Source organism: Barbus barbus (assembly GCF_936440315.1).
Source record: "Barbus barbus genome assembly, chromosome: 7".
NCBI classification, from domain to species: domain Eukaryota; kingdom Metazoa; phylum Chordata; class Actinopteri; order Cypriniformes; family Cyprinidae; genus Barbus; species Barbus barbus.
In genome coordinates this window covers 672,536-700,511 of record NC_136735.1, presented here as the reverse complement: position 1 = coordinate 700,511, position 27,976 = coordinate 672,536, and the positions used below count along the sequence as shown (strand labels likewise).

General features: G+C 42.4%; 1 protein-coding gene across 1 annotated transcript in view; it reads right to left on the bottom strand.

Moving 5' to 3' along the window:
• LOC306872871 (integrin alpha-L-like) overlaps nucleotides 1–27,976 on the bottom strand; it is a 94,663-nt gene that overhangs the window by 1,327 nt on the left and 65,360 nt on the right. The window contains exons 6-27 of the mRNA XM_079421757.1: nucleotides 26,238–26,368; nucleotides 25,939–26,081; nucleotides 25,108–25,258; nucleotides 24,863–24,998; nucleotides 19,586–19,653; nucleotides 18,677–18,806; nucleotides 18,457–18,599; nucleotides 17,923–18,069; nucleotides 17,535–17,717; nucleotides 17,267–17,397; nucleotides 16,916–17,064; nucleotides 13,566–13,732; nucleotides 13,371–13,493; nucleotides 6,974–7,044; nucleotides 6,719–6,860; nucleotides 5,987–6,085; nucleotides 4,687–4,769; nucleotides 4,447–4,527; nucleotides 4,071–4,149; nucleotides 3,803–3,907; nucleotides 3,685–3,723; nucleotides 873–986 (exon numbers count right to left, since the gene is read on the bottom strand). Of these exons, the coding sequence (XP_079277883.1) occupies nucleotides 873–986; nucleotides 3,685–3,723; nucleotides 3,803–3,907; nucleotides 4,071–4,149; nucleotides 4,447–4,527; nucleotides 4,687–4,769; nucleotides 5,987–6,085; nucleotides 6,719–6,860; nucleotides 6,974–7,044; nucleotides 13,371–13,493; nucleotides 13,566–13,732; nucleotides 16,916–17,064; nucleotides 17,267–17,397; nucleotides 17,535–17,717; nucleotides 17,923–18,069; nucleotides 18,457–18,599; nucleotides 18,677–18,806; nucleotides 19,586–19,653; nucleotides 24,863–24,998; nucleotides 25,108–25,258; nucleotides 25,939–26,081; nucleotides 26,238–26,368 (2,615 nt within the window). The remainder of the gene's footprint in view (nucleotides 1–872; nucleotides 987–3,684; nucleotides 3,724–3,802; nucleotides 3,908–4,070; nucleotides 4,150–4,446; nucleotides 4,528–4,686; nucleotides 4,770–5,986; nucleotides 6,086–6,718; nucleotides 6,861–6,973; nucleotides 7,045–13,370; nucleotides 13,494–13,565; nucleotides 13,733–16,915; nucleotides 17,065–17,266; nucleotides 17,398–17,534; nucleotides 17,718–17,922; nucleotides 18,070–18,456; nucleotides 18,600–18,676; nucleotides 18,807–19,585; nucleotides 19,654–24,862; nucleotides 24,999–25,107; nucleotides 25,259–25,938; nucleotides 26,082–26,237; nucleotides 26,369–27,976) is intronic.

Below are 27,976 nucleotides of genomic sequence, written 5' to 3'. Positions count from 1 at the left end.
TCGGTGGAGCACTGTACAATCTCCACCAATGGCGTTTTGGGGGACAGTGGTCTCCAGCGACATGTTAAATGTTCAGTGGCCTCTTGCCATGTTTCAGGACACTGAACATCTAACATCCCTCCAGCAAAGCCAAGTGTGAAAACTAGTGGCTCTTTCAGAGAAATTGGCAGCGTAGAGGTTACTGCTAAATATCTTGCCATGGGTCAAAATGACTGTAGAGAAAGGCTACAGGATACAGTTTGCACGTCATCCTCCATGTTTCAATGGCATGGTCTCCACTTTTTTCAACTACGCAGTTGTTGACACAGGAATTGCAAAAGCTGCTGGACAAAGGGGGCTATAGAACGTGTTCCCCTGCCAGACTGAGAATCAGGCTACTACATCTGGTATTTTCTGGTTCCCAAGAAAGATGGGGGGTTGTGTCCAATTTTAGATCTTCGCGGGTTGAACCACTACCTCAGAACATACAAGTGCAAAATGCTAACTCTCAAAATGATTGTATCTCAGATCCAGATCCGATTGGTTTGTGATGATCGATCTCAAGGACACATACTTTCACATAGAGATCTTGCCACAACACAGTTCCTGAGGTTTGCTTTCAGGGCGAAGCTTATACATCTTATACATACTCATACGCAAAACTCATGGATGCAGCACTGGCTCCTCTGCGACTTCAGGGCATCTGCATTTTAAATTACCTAGATGCTTGCACTTCGACAGCTGTCCCCTGCATGTGTGAATCCATTCTAAACACCCTAAAGAACATCAAGCTAGGCCAGAAAGTAGTAGCAGTAGCAGCTGTAGTTCAGATGTGTGTTTCACGTGTTTGTGATTGTGTAGTGCTGTTGTTAATGTGTGTGTTCATCACTCACTCTCTTGTATTCCTTCATGTTCTGGAGAGCTGCTTGTGCTGTCAGGCTGAAGTGAACGGTTGAATATTTCAGCAGATGAAACTGAGGACACTCAAACTTCCCACAGTGACCGTTCTGAAACATCAACAAAACACTGAGATCAACAAACAAGAGTTAATAAAAAAACATCAAGGGAAAATTAACTAAACAGTGATGAAAACGAGGCAATAATCACAAGCTCACATCAATAATATGACAGATATGACAGAAAGGGTCAGAGGTCACACTGCTGCCCTCTGCTGACCATCATCTCTGACTGATATGAACATAAGACATTAAGGGCCTGTTTTACTAACAGGTTGTGCCAGCGCAAACCGTCTTTTGGCGTTAAAATAGTACTGTCAGGATTTACTAAAGCCGTGCAGTGAAGAATTAGCGCTGAAAAGGCATGGACACAGTTATTTATTGAATATGCATGTCCAGGAGTTTCCCTTTCAGACCAAAATAAATGGGAGGAGAGTATTCAAATGAATTGCACGACAAGATTTACTAACGTTTGTATTTGTCAAATTACTGGAATTTCCGCCATTATTATTTAACGCCCAAAAAAAGCTTAAACTATTTTGCGCTATTTTGCTAGGAGGAACCACAGAGAACAGACAGCGCGTGCTAGAAAGGAGAGGATTTTTTCCACACATATCAATTTATTTTGAATGCCAGAACACCACATTATCCAAACATATCGTTTGCCAAGCCATGTTATTTTTCATTTGCATCAGGAAATAAAAGATGACTCTGAACCCTCTTCTAGGAGTCAAGTAATACCAGCTCTGTCAAAACTGTTGCAACCCTTCATTTTTTTGGCCTCCGGTTCTTTTTAACATAGTGTGGCTTATTTATTTCTTTATTGCTTATTCACGACTACGTTAATTTGCACTGCGTTTAGTATATTGCGTTGGTCGATATGTACGGTCAGGTCCATAAATATTGGGACATCGACACAATTCTAACATTTTTGGCTCTATACACCACCACAATGGATTTCAAATGAAACGAATAAGATGTGCTTTAACTGCAGACTGTCAGCTTTAATTTGAGGGTATTTACATCCAAATCAGGTGAACGGTGTAGGAATTACAACAGTGTGCATATGTGCCTCCCACTTTTTAAGGGACCAAAAGTAATGGGACAGAATAATAATCATAAATCAAACTTTCACTTTTTAATACTTGGTTGCAAATCCTTTGCAGTCAATTACAGCCTGAAGTCTGGAACGCATAGACATCAGCAGACGCTGGGTTTCATCCCTGGTGATGCTCTGCCAGGCCTCTACTGCAACCGTCTTCAGTTCCTGCTTGTTCTTGGGGCATTTCCCCTTCAGTTTTGTCTTCAGCAAGTGAAATGCATGCTCAGGTCAGGTGATTGACTTGGCCATTGCATAACAGTCCACTTCTTTCCCTTCAAAATCTCTTTGGTTGCTTTTGCAGTATGCTTTGGGTCATTGTCCATCTGCACTGTGAAGCGCCGTCCAGTGAGTTCTGAAGCATTTTGCTGAATATGAGCAGATAATATTGCCCGAAACACTTCAGAATTCATCCTGCTGCTTTTGTCAGCAGTCACATCATCAATAAATACAAGAGAACCAGTTCCACTGGCAGCCATACATGCCCACGCCATGACACTACCACCACCATGCTTCACTGATGAGGTGGTATGCTTAGGATCATGAGCAGTTCCTTTCCTTCTCCATACTCTTCTCTTCCCATCACTCTGGTACAAGTTGATCTTGGTCTCATCTGTCCATAGGATGTTGTTCCAGAACTGTGAAGGCTTTTTTAGATGTCGTTTGGCAAACTCTAATCTGGCCTTCCTGTTTTTGAGGCTCACCAATGGTTTACATCTTGTGGTGAACCCTCTGTATTCACTCTGGTGAAGTCTTCTCTTGATTGTTGGCTTTGACACACATACACCTACCTCCTGGAGAGTGTTCTTGATCTGGCCAACTGTTGTGAAGGGTGTTTTCTTCACCAGGGAAAGAATTCTTCGGTCATCCACCACAGTTGTTTTCCGTGATCTTCCGGGTCTTTTGGTGTTGCTGAGCTCACCGGTGCGTTCCTTCTTTTTAAGAATGTTCCAAACAGTTGTTTTGGCCACGCCTAATGTTTTTGCTATCTCTCTGATGGGTTTGTTTTGTTTTTTCAGCCTAATGATGGCTTGCTTCACTGATAGTGACAGCTCTTTGGATCTCATCTTGACAGTTGACAGCAACAGAGTCCAAATGCAAATAGCACACTTGAAATGAACTCTGGACCTTTTATCTGCTCATTGTAATTGGGATAATGAGGGAATAACACACACCTGGCCATGGAACAGCTGAGAAGCCAACTGTCCCATTACGTTTGGTCCCTTAACAAGTGGGAGGCACATATGCAAACTGTTGTAATTCCTACACCGTTCACCTGATTTGGATGTAAATACCCTCAAATTAAAGCTGACAGTCTGCAGTTAAAGCACATCGTGTTCGTTTCATTTGAAATCCATCGTGGTGGTGTATAGAGCCAAAAATGTTCGACAGCAGCACAGAGAAAAAGACTAGGTGCGGCTAATGCATCTATTAAAGACATTCACACTAAGCATGATAACTATAGCTATAATATTTGGACGCCAATATAGTTATCGTTAGGTCTCATTATTGTTATAATTGTCATTACAATTATCATTATAGTTATTGTTTTTGGTGTGTAAGACCTTTACACCAACTAACAACATCTGACTCGGGTTATTTTTACACCTGCTATTAACATGCAGTCACAGAAGATACATGATCTCTTACCTGTCGATCTGCATTGAAGTTGCACTGCACTGAAGAGTTCTGGAGAGAAGAACTGAAGATGCTTATTCAACAAACACATGATGATTTGATGGCATGAGCTGATGAATGAGTGATGTACCTCCTGCATGCTGAAGTAGTGAGGTGTTAAGATCACATGTGTAGTTTGACAGGGCAGGGTGAGCGAGACCGACACCGGCAGACCTTTAACACCCATATTCTCCACCTGAAGACACACAAACATACAGATACACAGAGACATAGTGGTACGATCCCTCTGAATCAGCTTCTGTCACATCTGTACTCTAGTTCACTGATTGATTATTGTAATGTAATGAAGTAAATGCTGGACTTGAGGGAAACTGCAGATGTTTGTTTGACTCTCTGACCTTGTAGATGATGTTGAGAGGTTTTGGACCTCTGTCCTCCAGAGAGAAGTTCAGATACGTCACAGAGTCTTCAGCCGCTCTGACAAACAGACAATAAGATTGTGTTTAGTGACATTCTCAGTGAATAATTTTTGAACATCTTATTGTCGTAGTTTGTTAACTGTTGGTAACAGAGCTGGTAGCTGGTAGTAATGATGTTTGTCTCTCTAATGAAGCCAAACAAAATCTACAAGAGAACGTGAATGAGAGAAAGACAGAACAGAGCAAGACATTTAGATTTTAGTTTTATATCAAGCATCCTGTGTTGAGTTTAAAATCATTCAGAGATGAAGAGTAGATCAAACGGAAACAGAAGAGTTTGAGAAATGAGACTCACAGACTGATTGCCAGATCAACGGCGAACTGCACCGAGACGTTCCTCCTTACCGCCGTATCACTCATGTTTCCATTGTTATCACTGTGAACAAACATACAGAATTTATTCACAGATGAACATGACATGCAGTACAGTCATTCTTTTTAACCTTTATAACTTGGATGGTAATCCCACATCTCTGCTTAACATTACGGATATGAAAGAGTCCTAAAAACAAATGAATAAATGAACCTCATTCACCTGTTGGCATTGATCATTATCTCCATCCAGTCAGACCAGTCGTAATCCCATTTTGTCACACGGAAGGTTCCCAGAAACCAAGTCTAGAAAACAGTAGAGACCAAAGATGATGTAGCAATGCCAAGGTCATGGGTTCAAATCCCAGAGAACAACTGAACTGACACAATGAAAACCCTGAATGCTACTCAAGTGGCTTCGGATAAAAGTGTTTGCCGAATGCTAATGCTCAAATAATGTCTGCAGTTTGTCACTGTCTGAAGAACAGAACGATTTATGGCTTTTAGACGTGCGCATACCCTGTATATCAAATGTTCAAATATAAATACTGTTGATACCTTGGTAAAATATTAAAGCGGCTATATGTTGAATTCAGAACTCTGTGTTATTAGTGACACCAGTGGCTGTTAAGTGAACTGTGGCCAGTAACTTATTTGCTCATGCTTGCACTCGTGCCCACGTAATCAACACAGGTGGCCTGATATACTCATAGCAAAGAGATTTTTGGTCGTTGATTAGAAGTAAAAAGAAGTTGGAAATACCTCTGCTGCAATACAGTTAATGAACATCCAGATGCCTTCCACATTGCTGAGAGCAACATTTATGCAAATGTAAATATGTGCTATGCACGTTCCTCTCAATAATAAAATAAACACAAAACAAAAAATGACAGCAGTGAGAAAGCAGCAGGTAAGAAACATCTGATCATAGCGATGTGGATATGTTTACTCCAGCTCATGTTGACATGATTAAAATACACTGTTATGATATTTTGATTATAAAATATATTTTAGATTATAGACTAGACTATATAGATCTGGCTGTGTGAGACTATAGTTTGAATTAATCCCTTTTCTTTGCATGCCACATTGACATTACAGTGCAGAACAGCTCTTTCAGCAATAACCTGAACATAAGCCGTAAATGTCACATCCTTCACAGAACATCAGTCTACAGGCTTTCATAGACAACCTAGGAAGTCAAGGTAGGTCCCATTTTTTTATTACAAGCTGTTCAGCCACAAGACAAGCAGCCTCCATGATAATCTCCACACATGACTGGCCAAAATCTGCTACTACCATTTCACAGGTCATTTACACACATATTCATGTAAATTATAGATATATTCATTTATTTTAAACCAAGTAAAAGACTTGGTAAAGACATAATAGTTTGGTCAAATATGTGACCTGTGCTAGCAAAATGAGTCATGATGAGCAAATTTTGTGTGTGTGTGTGTGTGTGTGTGTGTGTGTGTGTGTGTGTGTGTGTGTGTGTCATTGTGTGTGTCATTGTGTCTTACTGTAGTGCCGCTGCGGTACACCGGTGGATTGATGCTGCAGGTTGTTCTGTTCGTAGCACCGCCGTCCTGATCACCACAGCTGCTTCGAGTCCGACTCGGCTGTTTGTTACACACACACACACACACACACACACACACACACACACAGACACACACACACACACACACACACACACACACACACACACACACACACACACACACACACACACACACACAGACACTCACACACACACACACACACACACACACACACACACACACACAGACACACACACACACACACACACACAGACAGACATTTATAAAATCCTTAAAGCAACATGAGATATTTAGATTGTCAAAAAAAAGATTTCAGAGACTCTGCCTTTAGTAATATCTTAATAGCAATGTACTGGTGCAGAATTGGCTGCCTTTTGGATTGGCCACGACCCACAAGAACTTCAAATCAAATGACAGGAAGAGGAATTTGCTGAAAGAATTTCAGTACAGGCTATGCACTTAAAAAAACAAACGGATAAAAAGTGTTCAAATTAATTTCTTTGAATTTTAGTTTTCATCAGTTCCACTTTCTCACATTCAAATTGCAATTCTTCTTTCCTGCAATACTGCTATTTGTTACATCAAGTCAAATTCAACTCATATTAACTGAAATTCAAGGAAACACTTGTTTTAGGATGTTTAGATGTTTTTACTTCATTAGTCTTTAGTTTGATTTGCAGACAGCAGTACCTTAACAGCCTCAAACTGTGAGAGTGAGAGGCCTTCTGGGTAATGCATCACTATGCTGGTGTAGAAGGAGTCGTCGCCTGGGTTTGCCAGAGATACGAGGATGCTGAAATGAGCTTGATTCACCACCAATAACATGTCGTTCCTGCAGAACAAACCTCATTTTAATAGAAAACCTGATGAATAATGGCAATATTCAAAAGCATAACAATCATATTTCAGATGAATAATCTGGTCTATTAATCAGTTGTTTCTCACGTAAAACTGAAGTTCAGCTTCAGATCGGCCACACAGCTGTTGTTTGAATTACAGTTTCTTTGAAACGGCACCTAGAAAAAAATATGTTACTGAGCTTTTGAATGTTGCAGAATCTTTAAAGGGATAGTTCACCCAAAAATGAAAATTCTGTCATTAATTATTTGCCCTTCTGTTGTCAGACCTCTGTTGTGTGTGTCTTGTGTTTCCACGTGCTCCCTGTGTTTCCATGCCCATATTTGGTTTGTTTCCTGTCCTTGTCTGGTGTGATTAGTAGTTTATTCTGTTCCAGGTGTGTGTGTTTGAGTTAATTATCCCTGGTATTTAAGTCCTGTCTGTGTTGTGAGATGTGGTCTGGTCAACTCGTTACCCCCGGTGTTTCCTGTGCGTAAGCCTTGCCCTGTCCTGATGTCGACATTAAAGTCTGTTATTTGAGTTACATCCTCGTCTCCGTGTTCCTGTGTCCTCCCTGCTGTGTGCACCGTGACACGTGTCATTCCAAACCCACAAAACCTTTGTTCATCCTCAGAACACAAATTAAGATATTTTGATGAAATCCGAGAGCTCTCTGAACCTCCATAGACGACAAGACAACTGAAATGTTCCCAGGTCCAGAAACATGGCAAGCACATTGGTAAAATAGTCCATGTGGCATCAGGGGTTCAAACATAATTTTACAAAGCTACGAGAATACTTTTTGTGTGCAAAGAAAACAAAAATAATGACTTGAATAATGAATTAATGAATTCAACAGTTCTTCTCTTCCTCATCCCGTTGTGGAGAGCGTATCACAGCTCATGCGCATTCTTCCTCTGCGTGTAAACAACGCATACACGTGCTGTTCTCCGTTTATAAAAAAGACACAGTGCATGTGGGTTCAACGTAAGCAGCAGCACGCGCATGCATTTACATGCAGATGAAGCACAGAATGACAGAATATTCATTTTTGGGTGAACCATCTCGTAAAGAGACAGAAATCTCATTCTGATGAAGATCGATCTGTAAAGTGGATCTAACTATGGATGGACACCTTGGAGACCTTTGGAATCTTTATTTATTATTTAAAAAAAACAAATAAACACCTCAAGGAACAATGCAAGCATCAAATTATTACAACATTAAGAAGATGAAAAAACAGTATTCAAAATGTTCAAGCGTAATAAATGCCCACACAAATATACAGTGCATTCAGAAAGTATCCAGACCCCCTTCACTTTTTTTATTTTGTTATGTTGCAGCCTGATACTACAAATATTTAAATACATTTTTTTCTCATTAATCTACACTCTGTACCTCATAATGACAAAGTGAAAACAGAATTTTAGAAATGTCTGTAAGTTTATTAAAAGAAAAAACTGAAAAATCATATTTACATTAGTATTCAGACCCTTTACAACAACACTTAAAATTTAGCTCAGGTCCCTCCCATTTCTCTTGATCATTGCTGAGATGTTTCTACACCTTGATTGGAGTCCACCTGTGGTAAAATAAATCGATTGGACATGGTTTGGAAAGGCACAGGCCTCTCTATAAAAGGCCTCACAGCTGACAATGCATATCAGAGTGAAAACCAAGCCATGAGGTAAAAGGAACAGCCTGCAGAGCTCAGAGACAGGATTGTATTGAGACACAGATCTGGGGAAGGCTACAAAAACATTTCTGCTGCTCTGAAGGTTCCAAAGAGCACAGTGGCTTCCTTAATTCTCAAATGGAAGACGTTTGGCACAACCAGGACTCTTCCCAGAGCTGGTCGCCCAGCCAAACTGAGCAACTGATGGAGAAGGGCCTTGTCTAGACTGGTGACCAAGAACCTGATGGTCACTCTAGTTGAGCTCCATGATCATATTTGCATTTATCCAAGATTTTATAAAAAGACTGGGTTTCATACTGACTCCAAATTTAATCTTCTTAAATTTGAGGGCAAAAGGTGGGTCAAAAACTCACTGGCAATAACTTGGAGATGGTAGTTTCCAATGGTTTAGTATTAGTCATCTTGCCAACAATGTGCAAAGTGCAATATTATCCATCTCTAAAGCTGTCAGTCCAAACCAGGAAATATCTTGCAGAGTTGCATCTTAGACGTACTAGCTTAAATTGAGTAAGCCCATACCTAGAGCTGACTGAAGAGGAAGGAATGCTTTTTAAGACATTATCCCAGATTTAATTTTCTAACATAGTACTTAAGTCCTCCTCCCTGAGAAATTTTAATGATCTACTAGATGGGGTTTGTTATTTATTATATTATGGCAGTATATATGGCACCCCTAATACATCTATGCTGATCTAAAATATACTCCAGGACACCACTAGAAGAGGCAGAGGGGAACTCCGGGAGATGCTTGTGGGCAAAACTTGAAAATGCCGGAATAAACATGAATTAGACAAAGAAAATGTTTCTTTAACAAAGCAAAATTAATGTTCATGCATAACTGGTCAATAGTAACTATTGGGCAGTTGTGGCCTACTAGATAGAGTCAGACTTGTAACCCAAAGGGGTTTGAGTCTCAGGTCTGGCAGCTGGCAGGAATTGTCAGTGAATAACCAGCGCTCTCTCCTCCTTCAATATCAAGACTGAGGTGAAACCCTTGAGCAAGGCACCGAACCCCCACCTGCTCCCCGGGCGCTGCAGCATAAATGGCTGCCCGCTGCTCCGGGTGTGTGTTCACGGTGTGTGTGTGTGTGTGTGTGTGTGTGTGTGTGTTCACTGCTGTATGTGTGCACTTGGATGGGTTAAATGCAGAGCACAAATTCTGAGTATGGGTCACCATACTTGGCCACACATCACATCCTTTCCTTTCCCTTTCCCTAAACCTTGTGACCTCCAAATATTGAAAGCCCCATCAAATAGAGAGGGTGGAAAGGAAAGATGACCAAGAATGAGTGCAGCTGAAGAAAAACACTTAAAGGGGTAATGAACTGAGAAACCAAAATCCCCTTGATCTTTTGACATATAATAGGTCACTGTACTATGAAAACATCCTGTAAGTTTCAGAACTTAAAACTTTCTTGTTAGTCTAAAAACAGTTTATATTGAAGCCAGTCTGCCAAAACAACAGCTTGTGGAATGTTCTACTCTATGATGTAATAGGGTGGGTAAGCACCTCCTCCACAAAACATCAATTCCTGCTTATATATTACTTCCTGTTTAGCTCTGCCCACCGATTCTACATCACTGCCTGTTTAAGCCCCACCCACCATTTCTACATCACTGCCTGTTTAAGCCCCACCCACCATTTCAACATCACTGCCTGTTTAAGCCCCACCCACCATTTCTACATCACTGCCTGTTTAAGCCCCACCCACCATTTTACATCACTGCCTGTTTAAGCCCCACCCACCATTTCTACATCACTGCCTGTTTAAGCCCCACCCATCATTTCTACATCACTGCCTGTTTAAGCCCCACCCACCATTTCTACATCACTGCCTGTTTAAGCCCCACCCACCATTTTACATCACTGCCTGTTTAAGCCCCACCCACCATTTCTACATCACTGCCTGTTTAAGCCCCACCCACCATTTTACATCACTGCCTGTTTAAGCCCCACCCACCATTTCTACATCACTGCCTGTTTAAGCCCCACCCATCATTTCTACATCACTGCCTGTTTAAGCCCCACCCACCATTTCTACATCACTGCCTGTTTAAGCCCCACCCACCATTTCTACATCACTGCCTGTTTAAGCCCCACCCACCATTTCATCACTGCCTGTTTAAGCCCCACCCACCATTTCTACATTGTCCGTTTCTCAAACGGAAGGCTGCATGCTCCAGAGGTCGCATTTGTAGGCTGCATAGGTCATAAAGAAGATCTTATTTTATAATATTAACAGTTATAAATTTGACCAATATTCTTAGTGAAGCGTAAATTGTTGTAATATGATCATGACTCACTAATGTAATGCTCAGTTAACTGAAATAAACCAGCCTTGATGTATGCAGCCTGCAAATGCGACCTTCGGAGGATGCAGCCTCCTGTTTGAGAAACGGCCATTGATGCCTGTTTAGCCCTGCCCACCATTTTTACAGCACTGCCTATTTAGCCCCATCCATCCATTTTAGATCATTGCCTGTTTAGCCCCGCCCACAGATTCTACATCACTGCCTGTTTTATCCCCTCCCATCGATTTTACATAAAAAAATCTAACATTATAAGTAGACCTCAGAGAACAGAGGCAGTTCAATGCCCCTGCAGAACTGAATCCAAATCCTCAGGGAATGTTTACCAATTGACCGTTCGCAGAGAGTGTGCTCTTGTCATTCTGTGGACAGAATCCTGTGAACTTCGCCCCGATCGGCAGCTGTATATGCACATGTGTGCTCTTCTGTTTTCAATGCAGGTTAAACGCGTCGCTTCATGTCATCTTCCCACTCATCAAACTATTACAGGTACTTTACTGCAAAAAGACGGTCACTGTGACACTCTAAAGTGAAACTGTGGCACTATGTACTTTATTAAAACCATTTTCATAGGTTTCACGTGATATTGTCAGCTCGGAAAATATGTAAATGCGCATGCCCAGTAGCTACAGCTGCATCCCTTCTAGCCTTAAAGGTGGAGAATGTAATTTTTCAAAAACGCTTTAGAAAATAACAACTTCTATAGTATTTTGTCATGCCGCTCGCGTCTGGTGTAGACACGGTGTAACATTGGTTTTGCTTTGTTTCACAGAACTAATCGTTGCCTGGGTTGCGTAGGCTATGTATGTGTGGGGCGGAGCTATCAAAATAGGGGCGAGAGCCTTTTGGGTGTGTTTGTTTTGATGATTTCAAATAATCAACATTGGCTTCCAGAAATCGGTTACCACACCTTTAACCACAAATCAGATAGGAGAGTAGATTAACTTTGGTGGACTTAAACTTGAAAAATGCTGTGTTCTGCTGTTGAAATAAAATACTTTCTGATGTTTATTTATGTTCATTTCGTGCTTTAAATTAAATATAAAATGACGATCAGTTCCCGTGTGTGAACTGAGGCAATACAGCGATCTGTCACGACACATTAAAGAGCCACAAAACTGTATTTATTGTTTGAATTTCTTTAAAAATGACTCAATTTGAAAGCTGAGAGTCCCGAGATCTTGTTTCATACTAGAAGTGACCTGCTCTGTGCTGTCTGTCGACACACTGTCAGTTTCCTCTTTGCTCTGCGATGTATTTTTCACTGCGTGAGAACATGAGTGTAGTGTGAGAGTGGCATTGTTTGTCGGGGATGGCAACAGTAACTAAGAAGGGCAGGTTTTTGCAAACGGTCAATTGGATTCTTAATTAAAACTGTATGGGTAGGAGGGACAGAGCAAAGATGTCAGTGTGACTGGGGAACAACATAAAGCCTCTATTTGCATCCAGAGAGGTTTACACAGTTGCAAATCATGCTGTACCCAATACAATATGTTTCTACAGTTGGCAAAGCCAAACCTCCAACTTATTTTGTCTTAACAATGGGCTTTAGACTTATTCCCCTTGGCTTGTTATTCCAAATAAATGAAGAGATCGTTTTTGTTTTTTTTTTAGACAGGAGAAAAATGACTTGGGAATAAATATGGGTAAACATTGAAATAAATATGAAAATATGGGAAGAATATTCATCTTAACTGCATATACCCTTCCTATCAGTGAGAGAGGAAAGGGTCTCCATGATAAAAAACAAGATTTTTTTTTAATCAAATAGAGGGATAAAATTGGCTTTAAATAAGTCAGCACGTCGTTGTGTCACTTGGAAACCTAAGTATCTAAGTTGATTATTAACGATTGGAAATTTGAATATGAAATACTTAATGCAGCAGAATTCACTTGTAACCTGAACAGTACTAAATGAGTCTAATATTAACAGTAGTCAAGGAATTGAAACCAGGGGATTAGATATAAATAAAATAAGATCATCAACATAGAAAGAAACGTTTTGTTCTAGGCCAGCACATAAAATACATTAATTCATTCCGAGCCGTTTGATTGACTTTCCTACCTGCCTGTCAATGCATGTATTAGCATACTTCTGCGCACATGGTTTGCACAGACAGATACGTCATCAGCACGTTCATGCACGCTGTGCAGACAGAGCCAGAATGGCAGACAAACATCAACAACCCAATCTTCCTTCCTGGTATTGTAGTACTTTTACTAACGGTACAATAAAGTTCTCTCACTGGTGAATGACACATGATGTATTGTAGTAATGCGTTCAGGGGGCATGGCTTTTGATGGTGATTTGCAGAGAGGGTGGGATGTTCACTTTTAGTGCTATCAGGCTAAAGTTAGCATTTTCCAAGATCTCCTACTGCACCTTTAAAGGGCGTTGACCTCAGTCAACCCCTGAACCAGTGTCTATGTGGTTTTTACCAGATAAATTTTATTACGCACACATTTTTAATGTGTAAATTTAGTTTTTAATCGGCTCACCTCGACATACTCCTCCATCCTGCTGTGGACGTCAAGAACAGCCAGAGAGTTTCCAGACAACATCGCAGTTTGTGAGAAATTCAGTCGTATCTTCAGAAGACTCACTATGTCTGCAACACAGCTCTGAAAAAACACAACGTTCACCGTCAGACTGAAGCTCTGCGATTGGCTGGAGCTGTGATAGACGACACGTACCATCATGAAGATGGAGAAGTTAAAACAGGAGAAGCCAGAATCCAGCAGGATGAACTGCTGCAGAGTCCTGGACGACGAATCCATCGGATCAAAGAATCCTCGACTCATTCCTCGTAGCACGTCCACGTTCAGATTCAGAGAAACATTCAGCTTCTTCTCCAGAGATCCTGAGAGACATGAGAAGGGCCTGTTAAATCTGAATACAATAAACTATAATGATAACTATATTAGCATTCACACCAATGGGTGAACTTTGTTTATTCTAAGCGCTGTAGTTTTTATCTGCTGCTTTAAATACTTGAGCTCTTTAAACTTGAATGGATTCTAATCAGCTGCCAATCTTTTTATCAGCTATCAGCTGGAAAGAAGAGTTTCAAAAAATCAAGTCATTATCGCTATACGGACACCGCTATTCTCTTATAGATAGACAGATTATTAAAAAACTGTATGGTTATTGTTATAGTTATCACCCTTTGCGTAAACAGCCATTAAGACATGGAGGCACTTCAGGTGAAAGATCATAGAGGCTGGACAAATCAGACCAGATATTATATTATTTGATATTTAACAAATAATCCAACAGACCCCTCACCCAACAACCGGACTGTGTGTCGGCCTGTCTGTGAACGACCCCCAGGACACTGGTTAGCATGGCAGCCAGAACACCTCGGCCAGATAAGAAAGCGGTTCTCAACAAGGGCGCAGAGAGATCAGAAGGGGGACGCAAATTTGTTTTCAAGAAAAAGACCAGGCATTAATTGGGTACTAGATTTTATTGCGTTTCACTTTTCAGGTAGAATATGAAATATGGAAAAATCCTCGCTCTTATTGGGTAAAAAAACAAACAAACAATAACAAACAAAAAATACGCATTCCTCTTCCTCTGCATTTTCTTGTCGGTTGGTAGAGGTATAGCTTATTAGCCTGCCTTTTATCCAGCTGTCAATCCAGACTCATTTCAGAACATCAGTGATTAGCAACGGAATTTTATGGATAAGTTCATCACACGTACGAAAAGAAGTTGTGACGACAATGCGTCGTCAGCTCCTACCCTTAAGTGTAAAAACACGAAAGCACGGCATTAGCTATCTTCAGCTTGGCTTTACGGGGGCTGGGACAGATGTTGAACTGCTGCCCCAGTGTGTCATGAGCGCAGATCTGCTGGCAAATGATAGCATGAAGCCATGCAAGCTGAAGCGCCATTTAGAAACGAAACACGGTTGAGCGTGATGCCTGAATATCCTCAGTTATCTGACACCGCCGTAAAATCACCACTTTAAAATCACTTTCCATTTGTCTCAACTTATCTGTGCAAGGCCGGGTTTTCAAAATTAACGGCTTTGAAAACAAAGTATTGAAATCGTCTCCAGGTGGAAGATGACCTGAGTCTTGCGCTGTCCAACATTGAACTGCGAATTGCGATTCTTTGTAAAAAGAAGCAGGCGCAGATGTCCCACTGATTGATTTAACAATGCCATGGCTGAGACGCAGACGCGCCCTGCTTCCCAATTCGCATAATATCTGCCCTAAATAGTACTGAATATTATTTAATACACGTAAAATAATACTTACACGTTATTTAGCGTGTCACATGATAGGAGAGGCATTGGGGGGTGGGGTCTTTAGTTCCAAAAGGCTGAGATCCTCTGACCTAAAATAATGTAGTAAGAGTTTCCCTCCGAAACAGACACATAAGGAGCTATTGTATCCCACAGTTCTAAGAACTAGTCTAGGAACTCTAGGAACTAGCCAGCATGGTGGATCGCAAGTGTTTCGCAGCATTTACAAGTCATTTACAAAAGTGAATGGAGGACACTGTGATCGGAGCTGTTTTTGTTGTGTGTCGTGGGTTTTGTGATAACAGAGATGGAATGTAAACACACAATTTACGTGATTGAAAGAGCATGAAAAATCTGACTAATTCTCTATGACAACTTACAGTGTTACATACTGTATTATCAAGGCTGAGAAATGATGCCGTTTTCTTGCAATAGGTTCATTTACAATCTGTTCCTGTCTGTTATTCTGCTGAGAGGTTTGCATTTGTAGCTCCGCTTTGTATTGAATCTTTACCTTACTTTCACTCTCTGTTGTTTAAAGTGATAATCCATAACTTAATTCCCACCATATTTCTGGTATTATCTATCAAACTAATCTAACTAATTTGATCGTTCACTTTTAAAACCGCAAGTGCAGCGCGTTAGCCAGTTAGCTTGTTACTCGCGGTTCCATTCGTGTTTCTATTCACAACTATTATTGTTTTCATTTCGCTCTCGCTCTGTTTTTCACGAGTTCATCAAACAACAGTGGTAAGTTAAGTTGGTATCATTCATCAATAACGGTGAGTAATGGCTTCTTCTCCTGCTATTGTTGTTTGCACTTCATGTCACATGTACAGTTTATCTCTCTCTGTCGGCGATGAGGGATTCACATGTGATAAATGCAGGGAAATAGTTAGGCTGACAGAAATGATTTCAGAATTAGAGACACGCATCCAAACTTTAGTTGAGGACAGTAAGAATGTGAGGGCTGTAGATACTGCTTTGGATGCGTCTAGCTCAGAGAGTCCTGTACATTGTTCGGTTCCGGTTGAGCCTGTGCAGCAGGGCAGCTGGGTGACTGTGAGGCGGCCTAGTCGCGGGTCAAAACACCGCTCTTTCATTCCGATCAGAACATCAAAGAGGTTCTCCCCACTCAGTGACGCACCCACTGAGAAACCTGATGAAAGTGCTCTAGTTATTGGCGATTCTATTGTACGGAACGTGAAAATAGAGACACCAGCCACCATAGTCCAATGTTTACCAGACACTGTAATATGCTCTGGTCCGGGTGATGAGATTCATAGCAGACTGTCATCACTCAATGGCTGGATGTCTAAGTGGTGCCCACAGAATAACATAGACTTTATAAACAATTATCTCTTCTCTCTAGAAATATGGCACATAGTCTTAGAGTTCGTACTTGACTAACTGGGGCCCAGGTCAGGAAGCAGACAGACTGGCTAAACCGACCGTCTGCTAGCCGCCTCACGTCACAGAAGTCAGTTAATTCTCAGCACATAGAGACTCCTTCACCCAGATATCACACTATAGAGACTGTGTCTCTTCCCCCGAACTAGAAAATACAGAAAACGTCCAAACCAAATTAAGAGTAACAATTTAACTGATGTTCAACAAATAAAAAATGTTTACAATACAGAGAAACAATTGATAAAGCTTGGCTTACTGAATATCAGGTCCCTTTCTACAAAAGCACTTTTTGTAAATGATTTTATCAATGATAATAATCTAGATTTGCTCTGTTTGACAGAAACATGGCTAAAAGCAGATGAATACATTACTTTAAATTACCTGTGCTGCTTGTGCGCTCAGTGACCGTGAAACATGACGTGAGATTAAATGCATTAAATGTGTTGTCACTCGGACATTCAAAGTAGTTCAAGCTGATTTCTTCTGGACTGAAACTGAGCTGCGCAGATACAGACATCACAGGCCGAGCCCTGAGAAGAGAGAAAAGAGTCAATAGCTCACAATTCCTGATTAATTAGGTTGGCTCCTAATGGGTTTTGCTCATTGCATTCATGCTACAAAATAAAAATGCATTAAAAACTGCTCACTGATGTCTAACCCACAGATGATCCTGTGTTGAGATTGTTAGTGAATCTTTACATGATTTTGTAAATGTGTTATGAAATGTCGTACTTGAGCAGGACGATCCCTCCTTGTGCTCCGATCACGATATCTGTCAGATTATCATGGTTCATGTCCATCTGACCGGACAGAGACACTCCGAACTGCTGCAGACCGGGCAGAACCGACCGCGCTAGGATCCTCTAAACACACACAAACAGATCTACTGTGTCACAGCGGCTCAGCATTGTGTCTGTCTGTTTATCTGGGAACATATTCTGGGTTAAATGTGGGCACAAGCACAGAGTTTGGGTTTGAGGGAAGCACAGCAAACTCTCACCTGAGGAGCGTGTTCAGGGTTTATGCCATGTGTCCTGTCACCCAGATAAATGTAGACGACTCCTTCATTCTCCAGCGGAGCCCCGACCGCCACATCTGACAGACTGTCTCCATTCAGGTCCTTTAGTGAAGCCACAGACGCAGCAAACCTGCCTGTAGTGGATTCGCTCACATTCAGCATCTTCTGAAAATAGTACAGAGAGAGAGAAAGTGAACAGAACATGACCAGCACCAGTGCAATTTCCACAACTTTCTGATCATAGGAACCAATTACAGCAGCTATCCCAATCGAGTAACACGATGGTGATGACTAGCAGTCTTTCAGTCACACTTACTCTGTTATTGTGATGTTCTTCATGAACAAGCTTCAGTGTTGAATCTGTGCGTACCTGCTCTGATAAAGCGTAGACGTACAGCCTCCCTTCAGCCCTTGGCTGAGACTGGTAAAATAATGGAGCTCCGACCAGAAGGAAATCTGAGTCTCCATCAGAGTCCACATCCAACAGACTCAGAGACGCTCCGAAATATGAGCCAATCTGACGACAGAAATCAATGCAAAACACATGCTTTTATAGCCTGATGTTCACAGATGAAATATGAAAATATATCTGTGAAATATATCTTCACGAAGAAATATGAAAACAACATGTTCTGCTTCACAAAGACAAGTCACAAAACACTGGTTAGAAATTAATAAGGTCTTTGTAGACTTATTTTGCTCAGTTTCTCTGCTGGATATGGCATTAAAGAGTCTATATTGTAAGTGCAATCCTTGTTTGTTTGTGTTTGGAGAAATACTGAATCTCATGAGAGTGTGTGTGGTTTGAAGGGTCTGCTGATCTTCTCAGTGGACTGTAGTTTGGGAGCCCCTGGTCTCACTGATGAAGAGGGTTAATATCGTGTCTGAGTGTTTCTTCACTGACTTGTTCTCCCCTGATGTTCCTCGTCACTGTCCATGTGTTTTGGTTCTTGGTGAAGAGGGTCACCAGACCCATGTGTTCGGCCCGCGGTGCTCCAGAGAACAGAAGAGAGACGCCGTTTCTCATTCCCAGCACAGTAGAGTAACCTGAACATCATCAGCATCATTAAAACTCACACAAACTCTTCACATAAGACAAGGAACAAACAAAGTCTCCAACATACCCATGTACGAGTCTTTATTTACAGCTGGATCGATGATCTCCATCTCTCTGAGCTCAGATCCTGATCCCGTCACTTCATACAGAGCTCCACGCCACTCATTCGATCCGACCGAACCCACGATCACAGAGTCCTGGAGCAAACACAGCAGCTGCAGCATTGGTTTATTACACACAATAATGGAGAGTGACCAAAACTGTAATTCCCATCAGCTGAGAAACATTGACATTGAATCTTTGAAAGTTCAGAGTTTTTGATGTTTAGCAGCAAATAAACCAGATCAGTGGTGCTCTGGTTTTACTTCAGGAGCCAGATTTTACATCAAGTGACGATTCACCATTAATGATTAGATTGTATTGTAAAATGTCCTTAATTAAACATTTAAATTCATTTATATTACCATAAACTGTATAGACACAACAATACATAACAGAGACTGAATAGGATAATGAAGAAGTTTGTAAATATTTCATAAATTGTAATTATTCACATTGTGTTTAGAACAAACTGTGAGTGTAATCATTCCAGTGCACTGAAACATTGCACCAGGGAGCATCGCTGCATTTCATGAGATTTTAAGAGGGGAAGATTTTTTAAATGACTTCAGACTTATGACTTGGAATATAACACACAAATTGCTTAAACTACTTTTATGGAATGACATGAACTATACCTTAAAATAAATAATTATTACTTTATATTAGGGCTGTAGATTTAACACGTTTTGAACGTTAGATGCTGTCTGGTTGATGCTTTACACAATAATGACTTCAAATGATCTTTTGGGAGTAATTTCTCAGACATGTGATTCATTTCCTATTAGTTCGATTAATTAATCGGCACATCGTGTAATTAATTAGATTTTTAAAAAGTTAATCTCTTAACAGCCCTACTTTATGACATTTCTCTTACCTCCTGGAAGACGACACTGAATCCACTCTGCGATAACTCTCTCTGTCTGTCTCTGCCTTGTGCTTCCCCTTACACAAAGAAAATATATTTCCTAATATATGAATGATCAATATATTTGTTACGCAAGTAGGACAAGACAGGGAGATGGTTAATGAGATATTTATTAATCAACAGATGAGCAGATGACGGAGATAGCAGGTGAGTGAACGACTTGGCAATTCTTGAATGAAACGACGGAGCTTGAACTTGAAACTTTGATTCCACAGGAGCAGCGGAGAACACGGAAGATCGGAGGAGACACACACCGCAGACAAGGAGCAGACACACGGAGATCGCTGGAGCAGACACACGGGGATCACTGGAGCAGACTCACTGGAGTTCCTAGGAGCAGGGAGAGCAGGTAAGTTCAATAGCAGATAAGTACACGGGAAGATGCAGTGACTAAGGCTGTAGCAGCTTTAGCAGTCCTCTTTGCATTAACGAGACCGGACGTCGAGTGTTTGGCGGTGTGTGTCTTTATGACGGAGGAGATAACGAGAGACATGATGAGGATCAGTGGCAGGTAGAAACAGGTGCGTGAGTGACGTGACTGGTGAAAAGCAGGCAGATCCATGACATTACCTCCCCACCGTAATAATTACATCGGGGAGGGGGGGGGGGGGCCCTGGAGGTCGGTGTAGGGCAGGGACACAAGGGAAGTCTCCAGGGCAGATCCAGGGACTCGGGGAGCCATGGCGGGACAGGAGACTTGGGGAGCCATGGCGGAACAGGAGACTCGGGAGGCCACGGTGGATCAGGAGACTAAGGGAGCCATGGCGGGACAGGAGACTCAGGGAGCCATGGCGGGACAGGAGACTCGGGGAGGCATGGCGGGACAGGAGACACGGGAGGCCATGGCGGGACACGAGACTCGGGGAGCCATGGCGGGACAGGAGACATGGGAGGCCATGGCGGATCAGAGAGCTTGGATGGCCATGGCGGATCAGAGAGCTTGGATGGCCATGGCGGATCAGGGAGCTTGGTTGGCCATGGCGGATCAGAAAGCTTGGATGGCCATGGCGGATCAGAGAGCCCCATGGCGGATCAGGGAGCTTGGATGGTCATGGCGGATCAGAGAGCTTGGATTGCCATGGCGGATCAGGGAGCTTGGATGGCCATGGCGGATCAGAGAGCTTGGATGGCCATGGTGGATCAGAGAGCTTGGATGGCCATGGCGGATCAGAGAGCTCTGTGGCCTTGGCCTCTGGCCTGGCCACCCGGACCGTGGCTATATAGCCCCCCCAAAAAAATTTATTGGGGAAGTTCCCTGTGGGACGCTCTGGAGGAGCGGCTGGAGGAGCGGGCTCTGTGGGGTGCTCTGGAGGAGCGGGCTCTGTGGGGCGCTCTGGAGGAGCAGGCACTTGAGGACGCTCGGGAGGAGCGGGTCTTTTGGGAGGCTCAGGAGGATCGGGCTATGTGGGAAGCTCTGGAGGAGCGGGCTCTGTGGGAAGCTCTGGAGGAGCGGGCTCTGTGGGAAGCTCTGGAGGAGCAGGCTCTGTGGGAAGCTCTGGAGGAGCGGACTCTTGGGGGCGCTCTTGCAGCGCGGACATTTGAGGGTGCACGGGAGGCGCGGAGCTGGACTGAACCAGCGGAGACGAAGGAGAGCTGGCAAGAACCAGCGGAGACGCAGAAGAGTAGGACGGGACCAGCAGGGGCTCTGGAGAGCTGGATTCTCGGAATTCGGGATCAGCACTCCTGGCCGTGGTCTGGGAACTGGGTTCTCGGGTTTCGGGATCGGCACTCCTGGCCGTGGTTTGAGAACTGGATTCTCGGGGTTCGGAACCGGCGCTTCTGGCCGTGGGCTGAGAACTGCATTCTCGGGCTTCGGGATCGGCACTCCTGGCCGTGACTTGAGAACTGGATGCTTGGGGTTTGGGATCGGCACTCCTGGCCGTAGCCTGGGAACTGGATTCTCGGGGTTCGGGGTCGGCACTCCTGGCCATGGCTTGAGAACTGGATTCTCGAGGTTCGGGATCGGCACTCCTGGCCGTGGTCTGGGAACTGGATTCGGCATCGGCACTCCTGGCCGAGGCTTCAGAACTGGATTCTCGGGATTTGGGAAGCGTGAATTCTCTGCAGCGCTCAGGCAGTGTGGATTCTCGGGGGTGCTCTTGCAGCGCGGATTCAAGGGAGCGCTCGGTAAGCACGGAGTCTCGGGGATTCTCTGGCGGCGCGTATTCTCGGCTGGCCACGAACGGCGGAAAGCTTGGGTTTACCGCTGACGGCGGCGGACACGGGAGAGCCGCGGATGGTGGTAACGGGCCTGGAGAAGCCACGGTCCTAGTTTCTGGGATGAGGAGTGGCTGTGACCTCGGAGCCAAGCACAGGGGACGGGAAGCAGACTTCAGCGCCGATCGAACTGATGTTATAGGTGGGTCTCGTACTTCCGCTCTCAGATCGGCGCTGTTTGAAACCCATTTTCGGGCTCGCGGGATAACCAGGGGATGTGGGCTGCAGCTATCATCAGGGACGATCTCGGGAGGCTCTCCGACTCGGGATCGAAGAAACTCCAGACACCGGATGACGTTTCCTTCCAATTTAGATTGGAGGTGTCTGGAAGCTTCATGGGACGATTGAATATGATCTCGAGCCGGAACAGGGTCTTGAGATCTTGATCATCCAGGGAACAAGTGACATACTGCCAAGTATGGTGACCCATACTCAGAATTCGTGCTCTGCATTTAACCCATCCAACGTGCACACACAAAGCAGTGAACACACACACACCGTGAACACACACCGTGAGCAGTGGGCAGCCATTTATGCTGCAGCACCCGGGGAGCAGTTGGGGGTTCGGTGCCTTGCTCAAGGGCACCTCAGTCGTGGTATTGAGGGTGGAGAGAGCGTTGGACATTCACTCCCCCCACCTACAATCCCTGCCGGCCCGAGACTCGAACCCGCAACCTTTGGATTACAAGTCCGACTCTCTAACCATTAGGCCACGACTTCCCCCATGAGATATGAGATATTTATTAATCAACAGATGAGCAGATGACGGAGATAGCAGGTGAGTGAACGACTTGGCAATTCTTGAATGAAACGACGGAGCTTGAACTTGAAACTTTGATTCCACAGGAGCAGCGGAGAACACGGAAGATCGGAGGAGACACACACCGCAGACAAGGAGCAGACACACGGAGATCGCTGGAGCAGACACACGGGGATCACTGGAGCAGACTCACTGGAGTTCCTAGGAGCAGGGAGAGCAGGTAAGCTCAATAGCGGATAAGTACACGGGAAGATGCGGTGACTAAGGCTGTAGAAGCTTTAGCAGTCCTCTTTGCATTAACGAGACCGGACGTCGAGTGTTTGGCGGTGTGTGTCCTTATAGGAGGAGATAACGAGGGACATGATGAGGAGCAGGTGAGCGTGATCAGTGGCAGGTAGAAACAGGTGCGTGAGTGATGTGACTGGTGAAAAGCAGGCAGATCCGTGACAATATTAAATGACATAAGGTATATTAGAAATTATACAGAATAATATATTGTGTAAAAATATTACAATTTATTGAATAATACATACGGAATTGTTTTAACATTTTTACTCTCTTTTAACAGTCAGAAGCAAAGCATGCTGGGAACTAGAAATCTTCTTTAACTCATTCAGTGAATGTGTGTATGTGTGTGTGTGTGTACATAAAGTCACATTTATATGGGAACATCTTATGTGTAATACATACTCAAAGGATCAAACGTTATGAATATTAGATTTATTTCATTTCTAAATATATTTGTATGTATCAATATATAACCATATATTGTCAATGCATATATTGCTATATATTGAAAAAACTATAAGTACTAGTTATATGTGGAAATGTATTATGTAATATATCACATTATCAGGGGTTAAAGCAAAATCCTGACCTGAACTTTTTTCCGAGGTTTGGGGGGTTGTGCGGGTGGACACATACACAGAGTTATTTGACGAACAAACAACGACAACAACAACAAAAAAGCATTTGACAAAGATTTTCCTTGAAAGTACCTGATAAATAAACTAATAAAACAAAATGGTACAAATAAAGTCCTGCACAAGCAACAAACGCAATGACTCAAAGTTACTTCTTTTCTTGTTCAAACTGATGTTTTTTTCATGAATATATGATTGACCTGAAGAAAGAAATCTGTATCATCCCAGACAGCAACATAGTGTTGGCCCAGATGTGGCCCGTGTGAAATCCATGCGGGACAGATGTGGGCCGGATCTGGGCTGACACTGTTTGCTGTCTGGGATACACTTGGAAAATGATGAGCTGAAAAACAGGCTTTAATATGACTATATTTATATATAAACTAATGTGAGGCAATAATAACTGGCTCGAATAAAGTATCAAAACCAAGTAATTACATAGTTGTATTGTTAATTACATGGTTTCACTGTTAAAATGCATGTAATGTGCCCATATTATAACAAATACCTGCAGAGGGCGCCAACGGCCTGGTGATATTTCATGTGATTCAACAACGTTTAAATCCATTTAATTTTAATGTTTGGCCACATGCAAAGTCAGAAACTTGTATTTTGAAATTGCGATGTACAATCAATTTCATAATTAGAAATAGTTCAGGTTAATAAATGATTTACGGCACAGGTTTATTAATGTTTTAAATTACAAATTACAAGATTAGTGAAATTACAAATCTAGTGAGATAACGCCCAGTGTTTCCAGATGCATCTGCAGAGGAAGAGTTTAGCCCCTCACACAGTCTTTATTGGTAAATTAAAATCCTTTTCGAACTACCAGCAAATTTGTTCTGGCAATCATATTTCTTGTGGAGATGACGTGATTATTTTGAGCTCTTTACAAAGCTCTGCTGCTTTTCTAATAGCTTTTCTATGTAAATATGGCTCTAGACATCTTTGACCAATGCGAGACGCAGCCGCTTCGTCTCCATTCCTCTGCTTTAATGCGCGTCTCGTGTTTATAAGAGCAAAAGCTTCTGATGGCTAGTAATGTTAGTTTGGTTGAGAGTGAAGTGGTAGGTGAACTCATGAACTTGAATGTGATATCAACAAGTTTAAATGTAGGACTATCTTTTTTTTATGCAGCCAAACGGCACGGTGCTGGAGAACTAAGCCCTGCATTATATCTTGCCGTATATTCTCATATATTTCTTGTTCTGTAAGGGTCCTTTGACCTGGAAATGCAGAAGGAAAACTCTCACAATCATCAGTGGATTCTTCATTAGCTGCTTCAATTTGAAAACATCCATTTCCCTTACATTTGCATATTACCTTCAATGTTGTAGATCTTTTTTTGCAGGTTGTCAAGAAGTCCTTTGAGTCCGTCGTACTTATCAATGTAGAAGGTGTTGTTGTGTTTTGGGTCTGATGCCAGCTGACTGAGTGTGGTTAAATTAACCCTTCCCACCTGAACAACAGTGTGAAGTGTGTCATTTCTGTATGTCTAGCAACACTAAGTCACTAAACTATCTGAACATACAGTGTAAATCACATGCTCAAGCGTTAAGGAAACTCACCCCGATGATGTAACGGAGGATATTCTGCTCTTCACATCTCTTGAGGACATTATTACCATCGTTATCACTGGGGTCTCCATCTGTGATGATCACCAGAGCTTTCTGAGCGTTGAGATTGGCTCCAGACGACACGTTATTCAGCAGATTCTTTCTGGTGATATGATATATCAGATATTATAACATATCAACAGCTTTCAGAATCAGTCTCTAATGTTTATAATTCACTGTAGTATATGCTCCATGTTTACATTACAGTACAGAATTATTCCTACGTTTTCCCCTTTTGTACAGATGATAATGGAATTGAAAAACTAACATTTGTGCAGGTGTTCAATTATGTCAAATTGCTTTGATAGTTTTGGTTTTTATTCTAAAGTTATTTCAGTATGGTATTACTGTTGAAGTGTAGCAAACTTCTGTCCTATTCACATTCATTTTGAGTTTTGTAAAAAAAATAAAAAGTATATAAACACGTGCAAACTGGCCTGTAGGTATATCGAGTTTTGTTGGTGTTTGTGAGAGAAAATAATTGATGTAATTTGAAAGATATAGTCACTGAATGAGTTTTGTGTCAAAGCAATGATTCTCCGTTTAGCCCTCATAGACTGCTGATGTGCTTCACGTGTGAATAGAGTAAAACATGACCTAAGCATTCAGAAATGCATCCTAACCATTGGAAAAAAACAACAACAACAACACTGTAACAGTCCCACAAAAAAGAGCAAACTACAGCATGAACCAAATTTAATTGTCATTCATGATAATTTCTAGACTTTTTTTCTCTTAAAGTGTAAATTGAGTGATCAGTAATCATGTGAGAGTTTCACTCACAGAACATAGTTGATTGCTTTGTGTGTGTTTGTGAGAGATTTCATGTGTTTCTCTTTCATGAGCTTCTCTTCAGCAGAGCCGTTCTGATAATCGTTGAAGTCGAACACAGTTTGTGTTTCTGATGAAAACTGGACAGCAGCAAACTGACACACAGAAAGATGACAAACAACATCATTATCAGCATTAGACGTCATGTTCACACCTCAGTACACACTACAGTATTTGTACTGTACACTTTTACACACTCATTTTCACATGTTTAATATTTACATATTTATATAGCAGATGGATTGGTTTACCTTTATGGATGAGTTTGAAAGATTTGTCATGACATCGTTAATGAAGCCTTTGTTCATATCAAACTCGACTGATTTCATACTGCTGGATCCATCAAAGAGAAACACCAGATTGACTTCTCTCTTGGTGCATTCTGCAGAAACATCACAGCATACACAATCTCTGCTGTTATTATAGCAATCAAATCTAATACATATTTCTCCAAGTATATAACATAATATCATGTCTTCAATCTTTAATTGAGTTGTTAAAAATATTCTTACAAAATAAATTAAAGAAATACATTGTTTCCAGCAGGGGTCGACAAGTAAGTTTGGCATCAGGGCCAAAAAAAGAAACAAATTCGCCGCTAGATATCGGGCCAGAACACAGTCAGAGGATAATTTAAGAAATAAATTTATGAAAAATGTAATTGCCTGACAGACTGTTATAGTGTCTTTTGCAACTGGTAGTGAGCTGTCCCAGCAAACACAGAACGGTTCCTGTTTGGTTATTTTTTTGGGAACCACATACTAACGTTAGGAAAATGTTCTTTTTAGTTTGTTTTTTTTTTTTACCATAAAATAACGTTCACAGAACGTCGCATGGTGGTTATTATTAAATAACCTAAAATTACTTATAGAGAACAATGGTTAATTGTAATTTTAGTTTTTTTTTTATTATATATAACCCTGTAAAACTATCTTTCCATTGAAAACGTTTCCGTGTGTGTGTGTGAGTGTGTGTGTGTGTGTGTGTGTTTGTGTGTGTGTGTGTGTCTGTGTGTGTGTGTGTGTGTGTCTGTGTGTGTGTGTGTGTGTGTGTGTGTGTGTGTGTGTGTGAGTGTGTGTGTGTGTGAGTGTGTGTGTGTGTGTGTGTGTGTGTGAGTGTGTGTGTGTGAGAGAGAGAGAGTGTGTGAGTGTGTGTGTGTATGTGTGTGTGTGTGTGAGAGAGAGAGAGAGAGAGAGAGAGTGTGTGTGTGTGTGTGTGTGTGTGTGAGTGTGTGTGTGTGAGAGAGAGAGAGTGTGAGAGTGTGTGTGTGTGTGTGTGTGTGTGTGAGAGAGAGAGAGTGAGAGATAGAGAGTGTGTGTGTGTGTGTGTGTGTGTGTGTGTGTGTGTGTGTGAGTGTGTGTGTAATGAACTATACAGAGTCCTGAAATTTGTTTAATGCAGAATTTATTAAAATACAGAAATTATATAAATCAAAACAAGTCTTAATTTGTAATATTAAGCCAGGATTAAGCAAGGAGTGATAACAGAAATCATAACTTCGTGGGTTTGTTTCATCTTCATTTATTGCGTGCGCGCCTCTGATCGTGCCGTCGCCGGGAGGTAGGCGGCCAGTATATTCGCCGATCTCCGCCAGGGTGAGAGATCAGTATCGGACTATTCCATCGAGTTCCGGAGTTTTTAGGGCTGGCTGACCGCACCCAAAAGGAGATATACGTCCTGGACCTCCCCACTACACTCAATGGGCTCGTTGAGCTGGCACTAAGGGTTGACGCACGACTCAATAGAGTGGAACAACGCGCCCCTGCCAGCCGAGCCCCTGGAGGAGCGGCGAGTCAGCGGTTCAGCGACGGGGACGTGGTCAGCCCCACCTACGATCACGAACCCATGCAGGTAGGGCGGGCTCAGCTTTCCCGGGATGAGAAGGAAAGGCGGAGATCCCAGAGCCTCTGCCTATACTGTGGAGGGGCGGGACATTACCTTAACAACTGCCCAGTAAAAGGCCAAGCCCGATAGTAACTGTGAGGCTACT